This window comes from Anas platyrhynchos, chromosome 21 (genome assembly GCF_047663525.1).
Source record: "Anas platyrhynchos isolate ZD024472 breed Pekin duck chromosome 21, IASCAAS_PekinDuck_T2T, whole genome shotgun sequence".
Lineage (NCBI taxonomy): Eukaryota > Metazoa > Chordata > Aves > Anseriformes > Anatidae > Anas > Anas platyrhynchos.
In genome coordinates this window covers 17,843,736-17,859,563 of record NC_092607.1, presented here as the reverse complement: position 1 = coordinate 17,859,563, position 15,828 = coordinate 17,843,736, and the positions used below count along the sequence as shown (strand labels likewise).

The 15,828-nt window shown below is 54.0% G+C and overlaps 1 protein-coding gene across 2 annotated transcripts; it reads left to right on the top strand.

Moving 5' to 3' along the window:
- The first annotated feature begins 5,235 nt into the window (after positions 1-5,235).
- On the top strand, positions 5,236-11,330 carry COMMD7 (COMM domain containing 7). 2 transcript variants are annotated; one of them, XM_038166407.2, is made up of 9 exons: positions 5,236-5,356; positions 7,052-7,105; positions 7,204-7,306; positions 8,906-8,962; positions 9,041-9,078; positions 9,622-9,712; positions 9,834-9,883; positions 10,382-10,430; positions 10,943-11,250. In XM_038166407.2, the coding sequence occupies exons 1-9, from the start codon at positions 5,339-5,341 to the stop codon at positions 11,017-11,019; spliced, it is 537 nt and encodes a 178-aa protein (XP_038022335.1). In that variant the 5' UTR covers positions 5,236-5,338; the 3' UTR covers positions 11,020-11,250. The 2 variants fall into 2 exon arrangements, with proteins under 2 accessions (XP_038022335.1, XP_038022334.1); XM_038166406.2 differs by lacking the exon at positions 5,236-5,356 and adding an exon at positions 6,088-6,246 and having other exon boundaries at positions 10,943-11,330.
- Positions 11,331-15,828: the final 4,498 nt, after the last annotated feature.

The window sequence follows — 15,828 nt, the reverse complement described above, 5'->3', positions numbered from 1 at the left end:
CTGACCTGCCATCAATCTCCCAGCCAGTGGAAACGCCCTCTTTCTCTCTCTTCCCCTTGGTTATCATTTAATTCAGGAGTGCACTTCTGTGCATACTGTTTGGAAAAGGCCTGGTACCAAACAAAGCAGCTCTGAGCAGATTATGAGCTAAACCCTGACCCTTTCCTCTTTCTCTGCTACACACAGCCACAGAGAGATGCTGCGAGTTTATTTCTTAACTGTCAAGAGTTTGTGTGCCATTTCACAGGAGAAAAAAAAAAAAAAAAAAGTTCCTCTAATGGGGATTTCATACTGAGGCTCCCTCAAGGCATTTCTGGTGCCCTGCATCAGGCCCTCAGCCAACCCTGCTGTACAAGAGCTTGCAGCCCGCAGCCTGTGCCAGACCCGTGCTGGAGCGACTGCGTCACCTCTCCTACCAGCCTGAGATTCTCCAGCATCGACAGGAGGGGAGATGTGGCTCTGGGAACAAAGCTCCTCTGCTCTGTCACCAGAGCATCTGCGAGAAGATGTGAAATGTGCCCAGGTGTTGGCTACAGGAGCAAGGAGCTGGGGCTGGGGACAGGTGGAGGACACAGCACACCGTGTCCTGGATACGTCCCTGCCCTGTGATGGAGTTACTCTCCCACCAGCCGCACAGCCGGACCTGCCTGGTGCTTCTGCAGGGAATTATCCCAGCCAGAACCACGCTCACACCTGGCTGCTCTTCCTCCACCATCATTTCAAAGCAATGAAGCCCATGATGGACCAGGTGAAAGCTGCTGACTGCCACCATCACGACAGAGTCAGACAGGACTGGTAACATCCATCCACGTCAGAAGTCACTCCTCATCCTCACCTTCCACTGTGAATGCTCACCAGCATCCATGCCAGCCCTTCCTCACGTAACAGCACTCCTTGCCCTGAATCCTCCTCCCCACCAAAGGCTGCTCAGCTGCTGCCTTCTCTGCAGTATCCCCATGTTATGGCACCAGTCCCAGATCCTCTCTGTCCGCCTTATTCTCTACCTTCAGTCCTCTTCCTTAATGTTCCCTTTGCTGTCCTGGCCAGGCCAACTGACATTGCTTCCCCCCCAGTGCTCACCTGCTGTCTCTCACTCTGCACCGAAGTGTTTGGGTTGGAAACTGCTCTGTGTTTCGTAAGCAGCATGCCTGGAGATCCTAGACAAATAAAGCAATTGAGCAAATATGTTTTATTACCTACAGCCTTCAGCAGTGTAACCTTGTAATTTCTGGAGCCTGTAGGTCCCAGACTCCCAGACCCCAGTAAAGGCTCAGTGTTTGCTTTGTCCTCCGACAAGTAGAGAGAAGTCCCAGCGCCATGAAACCCCCTCAGACTGCTGCAAGCTCTTTAGTGGCCCCGAGGCAGGGAGCAGGCTGAACTCTTCCTTTCACTGAAGGCAGCAGCAATGCTCCCACTGACTTCAGGCTTGGGGGTTTCCCGTGCCGGTGTGCAGACACCACACAACACAGCGGGTCCTTCCTCAGACCGCAGCTGACATCACTTTCATTGCCTGTTACTCTTCAGTGCAAAACCCCATCTGAGCACATCTCCCGTGCTCTGTGAGCTGGCTCCATGCTCCGTGCCCGAGACCTTGCCCCAGCCCCGTACTGGCCCCAGCCTCCCCACCAGTTCCACCAGCTCCCTCATGCTCTGCAGGGCCCGGCTGCTCCTCGCCACGCTCCCTGGAAAAGCTCCTGTGCCCCCAGCTTTGCTCCTGAGCACGGCGGGGAGCCACGCTGCAGAGCAGCGCCGTGGTAGAGCTCAGGCTGCTGAAAGCGAGGTCTGTCCCAGCTGTCGGAAAGCCTCAGCCCGCTGCCACATGTGGGAGCAGAGCCTCCAGCCTCCCGTGTAGCGGGGCTGCCTTCTCACATCTGTGGGGAATTGGTGTTTACACGGAGATAGGAAGTGTTATCCCGCCTACATGGAGTTTCTAGCCCTTCCTGTGGGCTGGCCAGGACCACATGATACAACTCTCTAATAAAAATAAGGTTAAAAACAATTCTCATCTGTGTAACCAGAACATCTAGAAAGATTGCGGCAACCAGCGTGTAAACTTCAAATGAGAAAGCACACAAAGAGAAGTCTTCAATGCCTCTGTAACAAAGCCGGCCACAAAATCCTCTTTTTCCTAGAAAACAGGATGCGCCTGCTACAGCCCAACCTGCAGACGAGGCCCCCCCAGCCCAATCGCAGGTCTGTGAGCAGCAGGGTGGCAGCAGGCAGGGTGCCACCACCAAAGCCCCTGGTAGGCTGGGCTCCCCCCCTGCTCCTGGGCAGCCCAGTGGAGGAAATATTTCACCCGTCCACCAGGCAAGCACATGGCAGGGCCCAGAAGTGGTGCTTCCAGCCCCAACCCCTGCATCTTGCAATAATTTAGTCCTGTGGCAAGGCTTCCCTGGGAGTACAGAGTGTGACAGGAGACTGGGAGAGGCACTGAAATGCAGGAGAAAATGAAATCCTGATCTCAAAGGTGTCACTTGGGTCAGCCTCTGTAGGAACAGAACTCCCCCCCCCCAAGCAGTGTTTCAGCTGGGCAATATCCATCACAACAGCAGGCAGGGAAGTTTCAGCATTCCTCAGCTCTCTAGACAGATGCTCCCAATCCACACAGCCTGGAGGGACACGCAGAGCATCAGCAGAATGAACAGAAGCCACAGAAGTGCTGGTCCTGGTGGGGTGAAAGGCAGAACATGTCATTAGGAGCCTGCCCAAGGTAACCTTCTCCATGTGCTGAAGAAGGCCAGGCAGAAAGCTCCTCAAGTTGGACAGGTGAAATGAAAAATGCCTCTTGAAAAGGGCACATCAGTCCTGTAGCTCATTTTGGGGTGCATCATTTTAATACCCTATTTCCTTGCGTCCCCCCACAACTGCTTTTTGTTGCTGCTTTTACTCCAGTGCTCGTGGTTGACAAGAGCACCTACCCATAACAGAGATGCCATCCTCAGCCTGTCCTCAGCTCGGAGGAGCCCATCAATGCCACGCTCTGCATGAGAATGGCCCCGCTGCAGCACCCCGGGGCTGAGCAGCCCCAGCACCCCGCACCCACCGCAGCCTGGAGGGGGGAGCCTGGGGGCTCTGCAGGCACCAGCCCTGCCCTGGCACATAACTCGCCCCTATGGGCACCCTGAGGCCTTCTCTCCTCCTGGATTAAGTCCTTTTGGGGATGCCTGCTGCCACACGCCAGCCTGGTCCTAGTGCTGCGGGAGGGCTCGTGGCACTCAGCTGTGTGCCATGCCTCAATAAACCAGCATCCTGCGAGGTGGGATCGCCGAATTTCCTGTTGATTGTTTAAACAGGATGTTATGAGCACGTACCTCAGTTTAAACTCTTCTTCGTGAATCCTGTCACTCAACTTTCCCCAGGAATTTGGTTTGCTGCCTGGGAAGTTCTTCGCCACCACTGGCTTCCCCCTTCTGCCATACCTCATGCATGCTCACACAGGTACACACCGTGCACCGAGACCATCGTTAACTAGTTCCTAAATCATCACCCTAGAAAGATGTGGGGAATTAAGGATGACTCACACACTGCTACTGCATGGCTAATCCTGGCACACAAACCAGACAGAAAATTGTCTCTTTCCTTGTTTCATTTTTTTTGGCCACAAATTAATTTTGGGTTATGGAAGTGCACTCTTACCTGCAATTATTATTTTACACTTAGGAGAATGTACATAGGACTTTATGTGACATTCTAAGGCCAGAAAGGTGTACTGTGTTCACATGCACTGGCACCCATAACTACACAGTCTGTAAATAATCCTGAATTAATTTTAGTAAAGGTTAACTATTGTTTAGAGACAAACATATCCCTGTGGTTTTAAAACTGCCAGCGTGGCCAGTTCACCACAGAGCCTGATAAATTATTCCAATAGCTAATTACCTACACCATGAAAAATCTGTGCCTTGTTTTAAGGTGTACTGAATATTTAGGGTCAAATCCTGCAGGCAATCTGACGTAACTTTTTCGCCTCACCAATCCTATTAAACTGAGGTGCACAGTTCCACCCCACTCAGCATGTACATGAAATAGAAAATCCCCTGGCTGAGCTAGGAGATGGAGGGAGAAGAAAAGGAAGTGCAAATGTTATTTCCAGCCAGACCACCAGTAAATATCTCTTAACTCCTCATCATTACTGGTACTTTGCTGCTTTACTCCTTGTTTATAAACCACTAGTGGGATATCTTCACAATGAAAGGCACTATAAAATTTCTGTGCTCTCATTTGCAACTGAAAGTTTCAGTAATAAACCAGCAGCCTTGTGAACTGCCACAGTTTTACCTTTCACAGGGGCTTTCGTATGCTATTTGCTCAGGCAGCTGGTGAACACCTTGCAAGATAAAAATGGGTCAGATACACTCACACTGACAGAGGAATAACTTCTGCAGAACTTACTTTGCTGTTATTGGAAAGCTGCAAAATAGCAGCTTAAGGCAATGGAGTCCTTAAACTCAGATCAGCCCCATTGTCCTCTGCGGGAATACATCAAGTTTTAATATTTTCTGGATCAAGGCCTTTCTCCTGAGCACAAATGGAAACTAGACCATGTAACAGGATGAGAAAGGGCTGATTTTACATCTCACCTGCCCTTGTACATGCCCATGAGTCGAGGAGACCTCCTGCTTACTGTTTGTAGTGAGAATCGGCTTAAAATCTTCCTGTGAAACCCTGATCCTTTTGAAACACAGATACTTCATGTCACTGGGCTCTCAGTCCCAAACTGCCTCTTCTCCTACACAGGACCTGACCACACCACGCAGCCTGGCTGGAGATGAGCTGCTGCAGACAGACACTGCCACAGGCACGGGGTGAGCTCAGGAGCGGGGCTGTGCTAGGAGCAGAGCTGGAAAACCACAGCTGAATTTTGTGTCCTGCAATCTCCAGGGGAAAAAATAAATAAATAAATAGATAAATAAATAAATAAATAAATCACTCTGTAAACTATGGATTTTCAACAATTTATTTGAGGTTTTTGTACAGAAAAATAATATACACCATTTGGCTCTCATCCAGACACCAGCAGGTGAAGTTTAAAGCCTCTGCTCAATGAGGGCACTCACGGCTCTCTCCATTTTCACCTATATTTTAGGCTCCACACCCCTACAAGCAATCACACACTTTACTTTCCATGGAAGGAATCAGGTGCATAAAATCAAACACATGGGTAAATAATTATAAGATAACGATCTTAGAAGCATGAAGACGAATAAATATTTATCAGCACAGACAGACAAGCAAACGTGCGGATATACACATAGCACTTTTGGGTAGGAAAGCAAAAGGCTATCCCAAACCCTTGCATCAAAAGCAATCGTTCTGTTTGACCCATGCACAGAGGATGAGCACGCGTTCGGAGGTAAGCCCTGGCTAAATTTCCTCCCTCCTGCACAAGTGCAGCCTGCAGGCCGCGTGGCCGGGCTCATGGCCCAACACCTCGTGTGCAAGCTGGGGGGGACCAGACCCACCGCCCTGCCGGCTGCCTCCCCCAGAAAGCAAGCACAGGAGCCCCCTGAGCCCCTTCCCTGTCTCAGTGCAAAGCTGCGGAGGCAGCAGGGTCCCCCCAGCGCTGCAGTTTTGGGTGCCCAGGCTTTGGGAGCGGGGCTGAAGCGACTGCTCTGGGGTACCCTGGGGGGTGCAGCACACCCTGTGCCATGGCTCCAGGGGACAGGGAGCCAGGATCGGTGCCCTCTGCCACCTCCCCACACAGAGCAGATGTGGCAGGAGAACAAGGGGTGACAAGGGGGTAGCCTGCGGGCCCTGGGGTGCCAGCCCTGGGTGCAGGGGTGGATGTAGGGAGAGCAGTGCTGAGGGGCAGGGAGGAAGCCCAGGCATGGGGGCACACCACAAAGGGGCCAAAGTGGGCAAGGGGCACGGGGGTCCTGAGGCACCCGGTTTAGATCTCTTGGGAAAAACACGCGAGGGTGGCCGGGTGCGGGCTGCGCAGGGCCGGCAGCACCCGGCCGCCGGGGCCTGGCTTGGGGTGCTCGGCACCCCTAGGTGCGGGGGTGCCCCGGCAGAGGGGGGGGTTCCCGGTCTCGGTTCCCGGTCTCGGTGCACCGGGGGGGACCGGGTAGTGCGGAAAGTGCGGCCGCCAATGCTCAGGCTGAGGCGAGCGCCGACAGCGGGGCCGGGCCGGGCCGGGCGGGCGGAGCCGCGGCCGCCATGGGGCTGCTCAACTTCACCCGGGAGCCCGTGCCGGAGGCGGTGAGCGGCGACATGCACAACCTCAACCAGCTCAGCGCCGAGGTGCGGGGCCGGCCGGGGGGGGAGCGAGGCGAGGCCATGGCACCAGGCCCGGCCCGCACCCACGGGGCTGCCGCAGCCGGGATGGGTGGCACGGGGAACGGGCCCTGCAGCAGCCCCGGTGAGGGACCGGAGCGTGCCCCAGCCCCGCCACAGCTTGTGCTCAGGGTGCAGGGGGTGATGGAGGGGCTCGTGGCACGCACAGCACACACAGGAGGGTTCTGGTCCCGTCGAGCACTGGCTTCTCTCGCTGGGGCTGCGCAGCTTTGGGGTGCTCGGGGCAACGCCAGCGCTGGTGGCAGCAGCAGAGGGAGGGTGGTGGGCTCAGCACTGCAGCTCTCCTGGCTGAGAGTGCAGGGGGCTGAGGGCAGCAGCCAGGCCTTTGACCACTCCTTTTCTTTCCCGAGTTAGTCTGGTTACCCTGTGGCTTCCATGAAACATGAGAGTGGATGTTTGCATCCCTTCTCTCTAGCAGTTTTTGGATTACACGGGATAGAACAGCAGCTTCTGATTAGCCAAGAATCGCAAAAGCCCTGTGCAGTGCCAGCTACCAGCAGCACAAACCCTTTTGAGAGTTTCTGAAAAGCATCCATGAGCAAATCCCATCCACAGGCATCTTGTCATGCCCAGGACTGGGGTACTGTACCAGCATGGGAGATGAAACTCTGGGACCGATGTACTGGAGACAGGTAGAGCTGTATCAGGGTGGTGTATCACCCCCAAGTCATGGGGACAATGGGGGTGGTGAGGTGCTGAGAAGTGATACGTGTGGATGCACAATTCCTAATGCTGTCCTGTTTCTTTACAGCAATTCTCAGCGCTGACCGAAGTGCTTTTCCGGTTTCTGACGGAGCCCAAGGAGGTAAGGCCTGCGCAGAACACCAAGAAGTGCGTGACTGCAGCTCTCGGGTGAGATGCACCCAGAGATAAGATTGTGTTGCTGCTCTTTCTCTCGAGCAGGTAGAAAGGTTTCTGACTCAGCTCTCAGACTTTGCCACCATGAATAAAATCAGCTTGGGCCCCCTGAAAAACATTGTCAAAAGTATTCTGCTGGTACCTAATGGTAAGTGATACATATGCATATGCTGCCCTGAGGCCAAACGGTTGTGTCCATTCCTGCATGCTGCTTAAGGCTGTGTGTCTTCAGAACTGCAGTGCACTTGACTTACACAATGAGTGCTAATAGCAGCTAATAAATGGCTTAGCATTTAAGAATCAAAAATTGCTCTCCTGTTGGAGTATCCCTGTCTGGTGACTCAGGCTTTGTCTTCTTTACACCCTGCCTGTGTACACGTCTCACAGGCCTGACTAAGCTCACTTAGGTACTTATTAAATGCCAGCACAACACTTTGTGACAGCAAGAGCTCGGTTTAACTTGTGCCTGTAAATCCATTTCTGCTAGACCAGTGCAAACTTCCGTCTAAATGATCCAGGACTGTAATTCCAACAAGGACAAAGCACCGTTTGAGACAGATCTCAGTCCATTCACATCCCTCTGGAGTGGGCTGGAAACCAGCATAATTCTAGGCAATGTAATTGTGATGTCTGCTGTTTTAGTCTTGTTTTAGAGAAACACATTAGTGTCCAGCAATTCCTCATTCATAAGCAGTGGAGAAGAGGGGCGGGAGGGATTCCCCTTGGGTGCCCCAGTCAGATTCCAGCACTGTTTGAGATTGCTTTGATGTTGGGGCTGCCATTGGATGTAATACTGCATTGGACATCTTCCCTACACGCATGTTCATGCCATGTTGATCCTTATTATTAATAGTTCCTTATAAACATCCTTCGATTCAGGTTTTCCTATAGCTTTCCTCACAGCGGTGAAGCCATGCACAACTGTTTCCTGCATTTGGTCTAAACTTTCATTCCACTACTTTAAGCCTTTTCTTCTATCCCAGAGAAGCACAGAATAATTTCCTTCCCTACAACTGTCTGGAAGGTATTTAATGTGGAATTGGTATTTTCTCCCTTCCTGTTTCTGGACTAGGCGCATTCAGCCCCACAGTTCCTGTTTGTGTGCACTGGCTCCAATACTGTTACACCTTTTCATTAGCTCTGGGATGCCACGGCCAGCATCAGAACAGATTACAGCAGATAACTTTGCCTGTGTGCTACACAGACAGAAAGCCACGTGGGGCTGGCAGTCTCTTTGAATTTATGAGATTCCTGCTCTTGGCTTCAGAGAACAGAATCCTTGTAAACTTCCATGTGCTGCCTGTGCCCCAGAACAAAGGAGGCAGGCACAGCAGGGGAAAGTGTTATATGCACACGTTCACACCCATAATCCAAAACACAGCAGGTAGGTCAAATTAGTAGCCTGCCAGCCTTAACAGTTCCCCTTTAACAAGCAAAGCTTCTATAGGAGAGAAAGCAGCAACTTCAAAACACAACTGCTGCTGCTGTTACCATGGTGACCTGCAATGAAATCTCCCTCTCTCTCTCAGGCACTTCCATAGGACTGACTTTTAAAGCGCTGGGCATCCGCAAAGATATCGGCAGACACAACTGTATTTCCTATCTCGCCGAGCTGTGGTTTGTTTCAAAACACAGGCCACAACCAGTCTTTCTATGGCAGGGTCTCCATCCCTGCATTTGTTTGTCTCAGTAAAGATTGATTTGACTCAGTAAAAACTGATTTTCTTTCCTTGCGTTGTTTATTCAGGTGCCCTGAAGAGAAATCTGTCTTCCGAACAAGTCAGAGCAGATTTTATTGCTCTAGGTAGGTCACGTGACTTCACTAAATAAAAGCTAATTAATATTTATCACATATAGTAATCTCATATGGTTTCTCCCACAGGCCTCAGTGAAGAGAAAGCCAGTTATTTTGCAGAACAGGTATTAATACATCTTTGCTTGTTTCTAAACTAACAAAAAGACAGTCTTTGAGCAGGAACTTGTAAAACCCCGCTGAGATGCATCAGCTGCTTTCTTCAAAACCAGCTCAGAGTTTTGAATGAAAGATCCCCAGACAACCGATAAGAAACATTTTGTCTAATGATACATCTGGCTTGCTGTGGCCTCTACCCCATAGGTTTAGTGATTCCTGTGGTTCTGTGTGGCTTTCATTGGATTGTTTTTCTGCTTTGCCTGCTTTGAGCCCTGGGGTCATGCAGTTACATGAACACATGACTTTTTGTGCAGATATTGTTACGCTGAACGAGTGTTAAACCAGAAACAGTGAGTGAGTTTCATTTCCAGAAGTGATGAGGCAGAGGGGATTCCTTGTAGGACTCAAACATCGTTGAAACCTCCCAACCATGTTAGTTTGTCCCTTCACACACACACATTGGGCTTCTGGTTTCCAATTTATGCTGAAATTACAGGTACCGTAAATGGACGTCCCTCTGAATTGATTGTTCGTGTGTCTTGCTCTTGCAGTGGAGGCTGAATTCCCCTACCCTAACACGCCTGGCTGTTGGTCAGACGCTGATGATTAACCAGCTGATAGATATGGAGTGGAAGTTTGGAGGTAATAGAGCAAAAAGATAAACCGAATGGGTTGGGAAACCCAACAGCAGCTTTCAGCTAAAGAATTTTTTATTTCACAGCTTAGCTAACGTTATCTCCCTTCTGTTCTTTCTGACTCACAGTTACTGCTGGGAGCAGTGAACTGGAAAAAGTGGGAAGTATCTTCTTACAGGTAAATCTCCTACATCAGAGAGTTCAGGTTATAGTGCAGTTAAGGAACAAGCTACGACCAGGCATGTGGGAAGTACTGGCTGTGAGAGGAAATTGAGGAAAGCCACAGCTCATAGGAGCAGGCTCTGCAACAGTGCATCTGCTCCAGTCTTCTCAGTGCAACTGCCAGCAGATAGCAGGCACGCTGCTATTTGTTACTCTTCAGAAGACATCGTGTCACAGAAGCGTAGCCCACTCTGAAAATCTGTTCAAAAAGCTCAATCTAGCAAAGGTCATGCTATCTCGGGGAGGGAGGGGGAATGCCATCATTTATAAGGACTTCCCGGAGATCCTCCCAATGCCTAATCTGTTCCTACAGTGACACTTCTTGAAAGGCCTGTCAAAGATGTGTGTGCTTTGCAGCAGTCTGCACTAAAACTCTCAGCAGACTCCTGCCTTTTCGCAGTGCTTGAAATACAGGCCTCTGAATTAAAATGCCTCTGCTTTTTCTTTCCCCCAGCTGAAGCTGGTGATTAAAAAAGGAACCCAAATGGAAAACGTATATATAGGTGAGTTAACTGTTCTGCAAAAGAAGCAAGCATTCAAGAACACGAAATCTGAGCTGCAGTCAGAGCTTCTGGGTTGTTCATGGAGGTAGGGGAGCTTTGGACGCAGACCCAGCAGGGGTCACTGTGAGAGCACTGCTGGTAGATGCTGCGGCTGCTCCCGCCCTGGCCTCTCCCAGCCACAGTCGCTCTGCAAAACACAAACACTGACTCTTGGGCAGTCTTCACATCTTTGCATGAGTAAATATAGATATGCCACAGAGCCCTGAAAAGCAGTCAGAGCAGCATGACAGAAGAAGAAAGTAAACAATTCCAAAGTGGCAGTTGCTGTTAGGAGAATCCTCACCCTGCACGGTCCAGCTAGCATAAAGAAACAGCTGCTGAGAGTCAGTGTCTAATCCTGCCTAGCTTAGGTGAACGTGAGTTGCTCTGCAGTAGCACCAGAATGGCTTTTCCAATGTTGCGTGTGTAACCTGAAATCTAAGACTTTATGCCTCTTTTTTTTTTTTCTGCAGAGTTAACTTTGCCCCAGTTCTACAGTTTTCTGCATGAAATGGAACGGGTCAAAACCAGCCTGGAGAGTTTCAGCTGAAACTACGTGGGTCTGAACTGACATCTGTCCAGGATGTTTAATTTCTCCTTGTGGGCTGCAGATCTGTTCTTTCCCAGCTGACTGTAACAGCGGGATAAGGGAAGACAAGACCGTGTGACAATCAGTAGTGTCACGGCCCACAGAGACCCATCAGTCCTTCAGAACCTGGATCTTTGGAAAGTGTTTTGAAGCAATTACAAGACCACCCATATCTTTTTTTTTTTCTTAAAACTATTACAAGAAATTATTGGCAGAAATATGTGGATATTTGTACTAAAGTAGCAAAGAAATAAATCCGTTTGCATCCTGCACCATTTGTATCAGAATTTAATTTGTTGAGAAAGAGAGAAACGGAAGCAAAAACCATTATCTATCTTGTACGATTTAAGCAGAGAGGACAGGGAAGTAAGGAGAGCATCTAACCTAGTGAATCACTTAATGCTCACTTCCAAGACTCTCATTTCTCTATTATCAAAAAATTGATATGAAGTGATATGAAGTGAAGAGCCTAAACGGCAGTGCAGGGATGGACACCAGCAAGGTGCTCTTGGTTCCTGGCCTGCCTCTGAAGTAATTCCCCATCCTGTGGCATCCTGCAGGCCTGCTCTGAAAGAAGCAGCACTGCGGCTCCCTGGGCGTGCGCTTGCTCCCCATTTGCTCCACGCACAGGAAGGCAGTTTCTTCCCAAAGGAATCACAAAGCTTCCAGCAGCTCCCAGGTCCACACGGAGCTTCTCAGCTTGCAGAAAAGCTGACAATTTTCCCCATTGCATTTCATGCAGTCCTGCATGAGCGACTAGAGCTGGTAACAAGGACAGGATGAATCGCATGCATGGAAAACAGAACAGGGAATCCTGCTGGCAAACCCAGGGACAGTATCTGCATATTTATTTTCCCATCTATCAGGCCATTCACAAGCATCTTAAGCTTAATAACGTGATTAAGGCGATTTAAAAAACAAAAAAGAAAAAGAATCTTTGACAATGTCCTGCAAAATATTCCATCTCATTTTGGGTGGCAGGAAAAGCTATTTCAGGGAGGGAGAAAGCCTCCGAAGGGCTGCTTTCTGAAGACAAAAGGATTTTTTTTTTTCCTTTACATTTTCTGCTGCCCATTTCTTTTGTTTCTCCTCACCCTCCCGGTGCCGAGGCGGCATCGCTTGACCCTATCCCGTCAGGGCAGGAGGTGGCTCACAGCGGTGCCGGGGCAGATGCCAGGCCCAGCCGTGGGTCAGGAACCCGCCGCCCCCTCCCCATTTGGGATTAAGCTCCTCGGGGCTGACGCACACCGCGGCCTGCTGACCCCAAGCGCAGGGGTCGCCTCCATGCTGCTCCGCAATCCCCACGGGCATCTCTGATCGGCGGCATTACAGAGCTGCCGCCGCGCCACCGGGACGCGGCCTGACCTCCACGCTGCTGCCCGTGGCCCCCCGGCCCCCCGGCCGCCCCCTTTCATCCCGCGCACTTGGCTGTGCATGAGCGGAGCTGGCAGCCCCGGCGGGGAGGGACGGGGCTCGGCGCGGGGCGATGCTGGCCTTGTGCCCCCATGGTGGCTCCTGAAGCCTGTGCTGGAGTTTTGGGGCAGCGAGCGCAGCCCCGAGCAGCAGCAGGGCACGGGGAGGGCTGAGTGGGGACGGTGCCAGGAGCAGGGGCTGCTGCGGTGCCCGTTCCTGGGGGTTTCCTGGCAGGCAGGGGGGCCTCCCGTGGCGCCCGGTCCCTTCCGGCTGCCCGTCAAGCCCAGCCAGCCGAGGGCTAATCTCCACAGGGCAGCGGGTGCGGGGGAAGCAGGGGCCTCTTGCAGCGCAGGGTGAAGCCGACTGTATTTCTGCAGCGGTTTGCCTCCCCCGGGGCTTTCTCGGCCCATTTCCTCCAGTGCAGCCTCACCGCAGCCCCCCCCGCTCCTGCCCAGACCCCGCGGTGGGGGCTGCAGAGGGGTAGGGGCAGCTCTGCGTGGCTGCAGCCTCAAGGCAGCCACCCCCGCACGCTCAGACACCATCACAGCCCTGCTTGATGTGGTGGGGGGCACCCCACTGCACCCCAGGAGGTCTCTCCTGAAGCTGGGGGGCACAACGCAGCGCCCTGTGCTCCCGCCTGCCCCTCCAGCCTCCCACAAAGCCACGGAGGGGGGACAGAGGCTGCACCCACAGAGTCTGCCCCCCCCCCCCAGATTCAATGCGGCTGCCGTGGCCGATAGCGATGATGGAGGGGGCCAAGAAGCTTTAGGACATGGCACCCTCTCCCCTCATGGAGACGCCGCTGCCATTTCCCTCACATGTGAAGGAGCCCCCCAAGGCCCAAGAACAAAAGCCCCGGCGGCCCCCACCGCCCTCCCCCTGCCCAGGGCAGACTCAGGCTCCGCTTCCGCTCCTGGCTGCAGCCGGCAGGGAGGAAGGAACCGGGCGCTGCGGCTCCGCCTGACCTTGAGCAGGGCACACAGGCAGTGGCCGAGCTCCCGCGGGAGCCCCCCGCTTTCCCAGGGCTCGGGGCAGCCGCCGCAGGCTGGGCTCTTCTGAGAAGCCGGTCTTTATCCACGGCCAGGCTTTCCTGTTTGCAAAATAGGGCAGCTCGAGCTGGGGCTGGCCAGCGGCTGGGAAGGGGCTGCGGTAGGCGAGGATTTTGGAGGTTAGACCACAGACAAGCTGGGGAGGAGAAAGTCGGTCCTCAGAGCAGCCCGGAGCCCAGCTCAGCACCAGGCCAAACCCTCACTGAGGCCGTAGGGAAGTGCAGGGCCTGATGCAGCAGAGCAGCAGCCCAGCAGGCAAGGAGGGATCGCCCCCACCGTGCCTTCAGTCCTGCACCGAGCACCGTGGCAGCAGCCAGCCCTGCCCCTCCGCACCCCACGCCTCCCCATCCCCAATTTCTCCAGGTTTTGGGGCCATGCAGCATCCCGGTCTGGGGACCCAGCCCAGCAAAAACTCACGCTGCAAAATGCAGCTCCCAAACCCGCTTTGTTTCCCTGGGTACAGAAGCCCCAAGCACACCCCTGGGAGGGGCAGCAGGAGAGGCCCTGGGGCAGTGCCACCACCCTGGGGACAGGGACCCACTGGGATGCATGGGGCTCCTCATGGCCAAAGTCCCAGGGCAGAGCCCCTCAGTGCCTGCCCCCCCGGCGTGAGCTACATCCACTGAGCACCGTCCCCTCCTGCAGCCAGGGTCTCCAGCGCAAGGAGCTGGAACCAGACCAGACGCAACCAGAAAACACAAATACCTATGGAGAAATGCCAAGAGCTTTTCCTAGAAAGCGTTTGCTGTGGAAGAGACGGTGGCGGGGCCCAGCAGACCTCGCTGGAAGGAGACAGTGGGACTGCGGCGGATGGTGCTGCAGCACCAGCTCACCTCGCCTGCCTGCATCGCTAACCCAGCCACGGCTTTGTCCTTTGCTCCATTTCTGCTCCCAGGCTTTGCATGTTTTCTGCCTGCAGACAGGACTTGGGGGGGGGGATGCCCTCCTGGGAGCTGGCAGCAGAGGGTCCTCCCCTGGCACAGCCCCGGCTTGGTGGGCACAACTGCACTGGGACCAGTGGCACTGGGACTGGCTGGGGACCAGGGGTATGGTGAAAACACGACTGGCCCCAGCTCTCCACATTAGTCTAGAGTGATTGCAAGAACAAGTTCAGGTGCCCTAACCCCACAGATCAGCAAATTCCTTGCAGCAGAGGCCAGGCCCTGGGTTTGCACAGCGGGGCCTCCACGACCCCTATGGTAGGAAACAAACGCTCCATTATGGTGGTGACCCCACAGGCTTCCCGGGGCAGCCCCAGCTCCTCCAGCACCATCCCAGCCTCCACGGGGAGGCTGCTGCTGCTGCCTGGAGGCTGCCGTGGCCGGAGGGGGACGGCGGGGACAGCTCGCCCCAGGGCAGGCACTGCTGCACCCTGCTCCAGGCGCGGGGAGAAACCCTGCACGTGAGCCTGGGCTGCCCATTCCTGCAGGAGGAGGGGAGAAGCTGGTCGTGTGCGAGGCGCTGGAAATATTCCTAGCATGTCCTCCCTTCCTGAGCCTTGCCATCTCTCTAGGCATTTCTTTGTCCAGGCACACTGGGAACAATTGGGGTTGCTCAGCCAGACCGCAGGCTGTCGATCAGCAGAGCGAATGAATGCTCAGGCATAAGGAACCCATCTTCTCCCGCAGCACGGGGACGTGGCCACCAGAAACAGGGCCCGTGGCACACAAAGCAAACAATGCCCGGGCAGCAGCGCCAGCACCAGCCCGAGGAAGGTGGTGGGAGCCCCGCAGCCCATCCGAGCAGCAGCAGAACAGGAGGGGATCGGCCGTGTCCCCGGCCCCACCGCTCAGTTCGCACCACGCGGGTGCCCAAAGGCAGCTGCTCGTGCCCCCGCTGCCTGCCCCAGCTATTTCAGAGCCCCCTGATCCAGGACTGGTTGCAATCGCATCCTTTGTGGGCACAGCTCCACCACCAGCACCCCGGTCCTGCTGGGATGAGCCCGCCCCGTCCCCCAGCCCCAGCTGCTCCCCGCTGCAACCCCCCCCCCCAGCACCCCCAGCCCCACTCCTGGGGGGGCTGCGCCCCATGAGCTCAGCGACCATTTCCCCGCGCTCCCTGCAGCGCACAGCTCCATTTTATAGGTCTGCTCTGTCCCAGGGGCATCGCTGCTGCAGCGCAGCCGCTAACGAGGTTATCCCCGACCACGCCACCGAGTTTGCCATGGAAAAAGAGGGAAAGGGGGGGGTTAACCCTTGTGCTGCCAGGCACCTCGTGACTCCAGGGAACATCTTTGTGCTCCTAGCAGCCCCAGCGGTGACGGTGCTGCTGCACAACACCAGGCAGGGAGGACCGTGCCAGCTCCTGC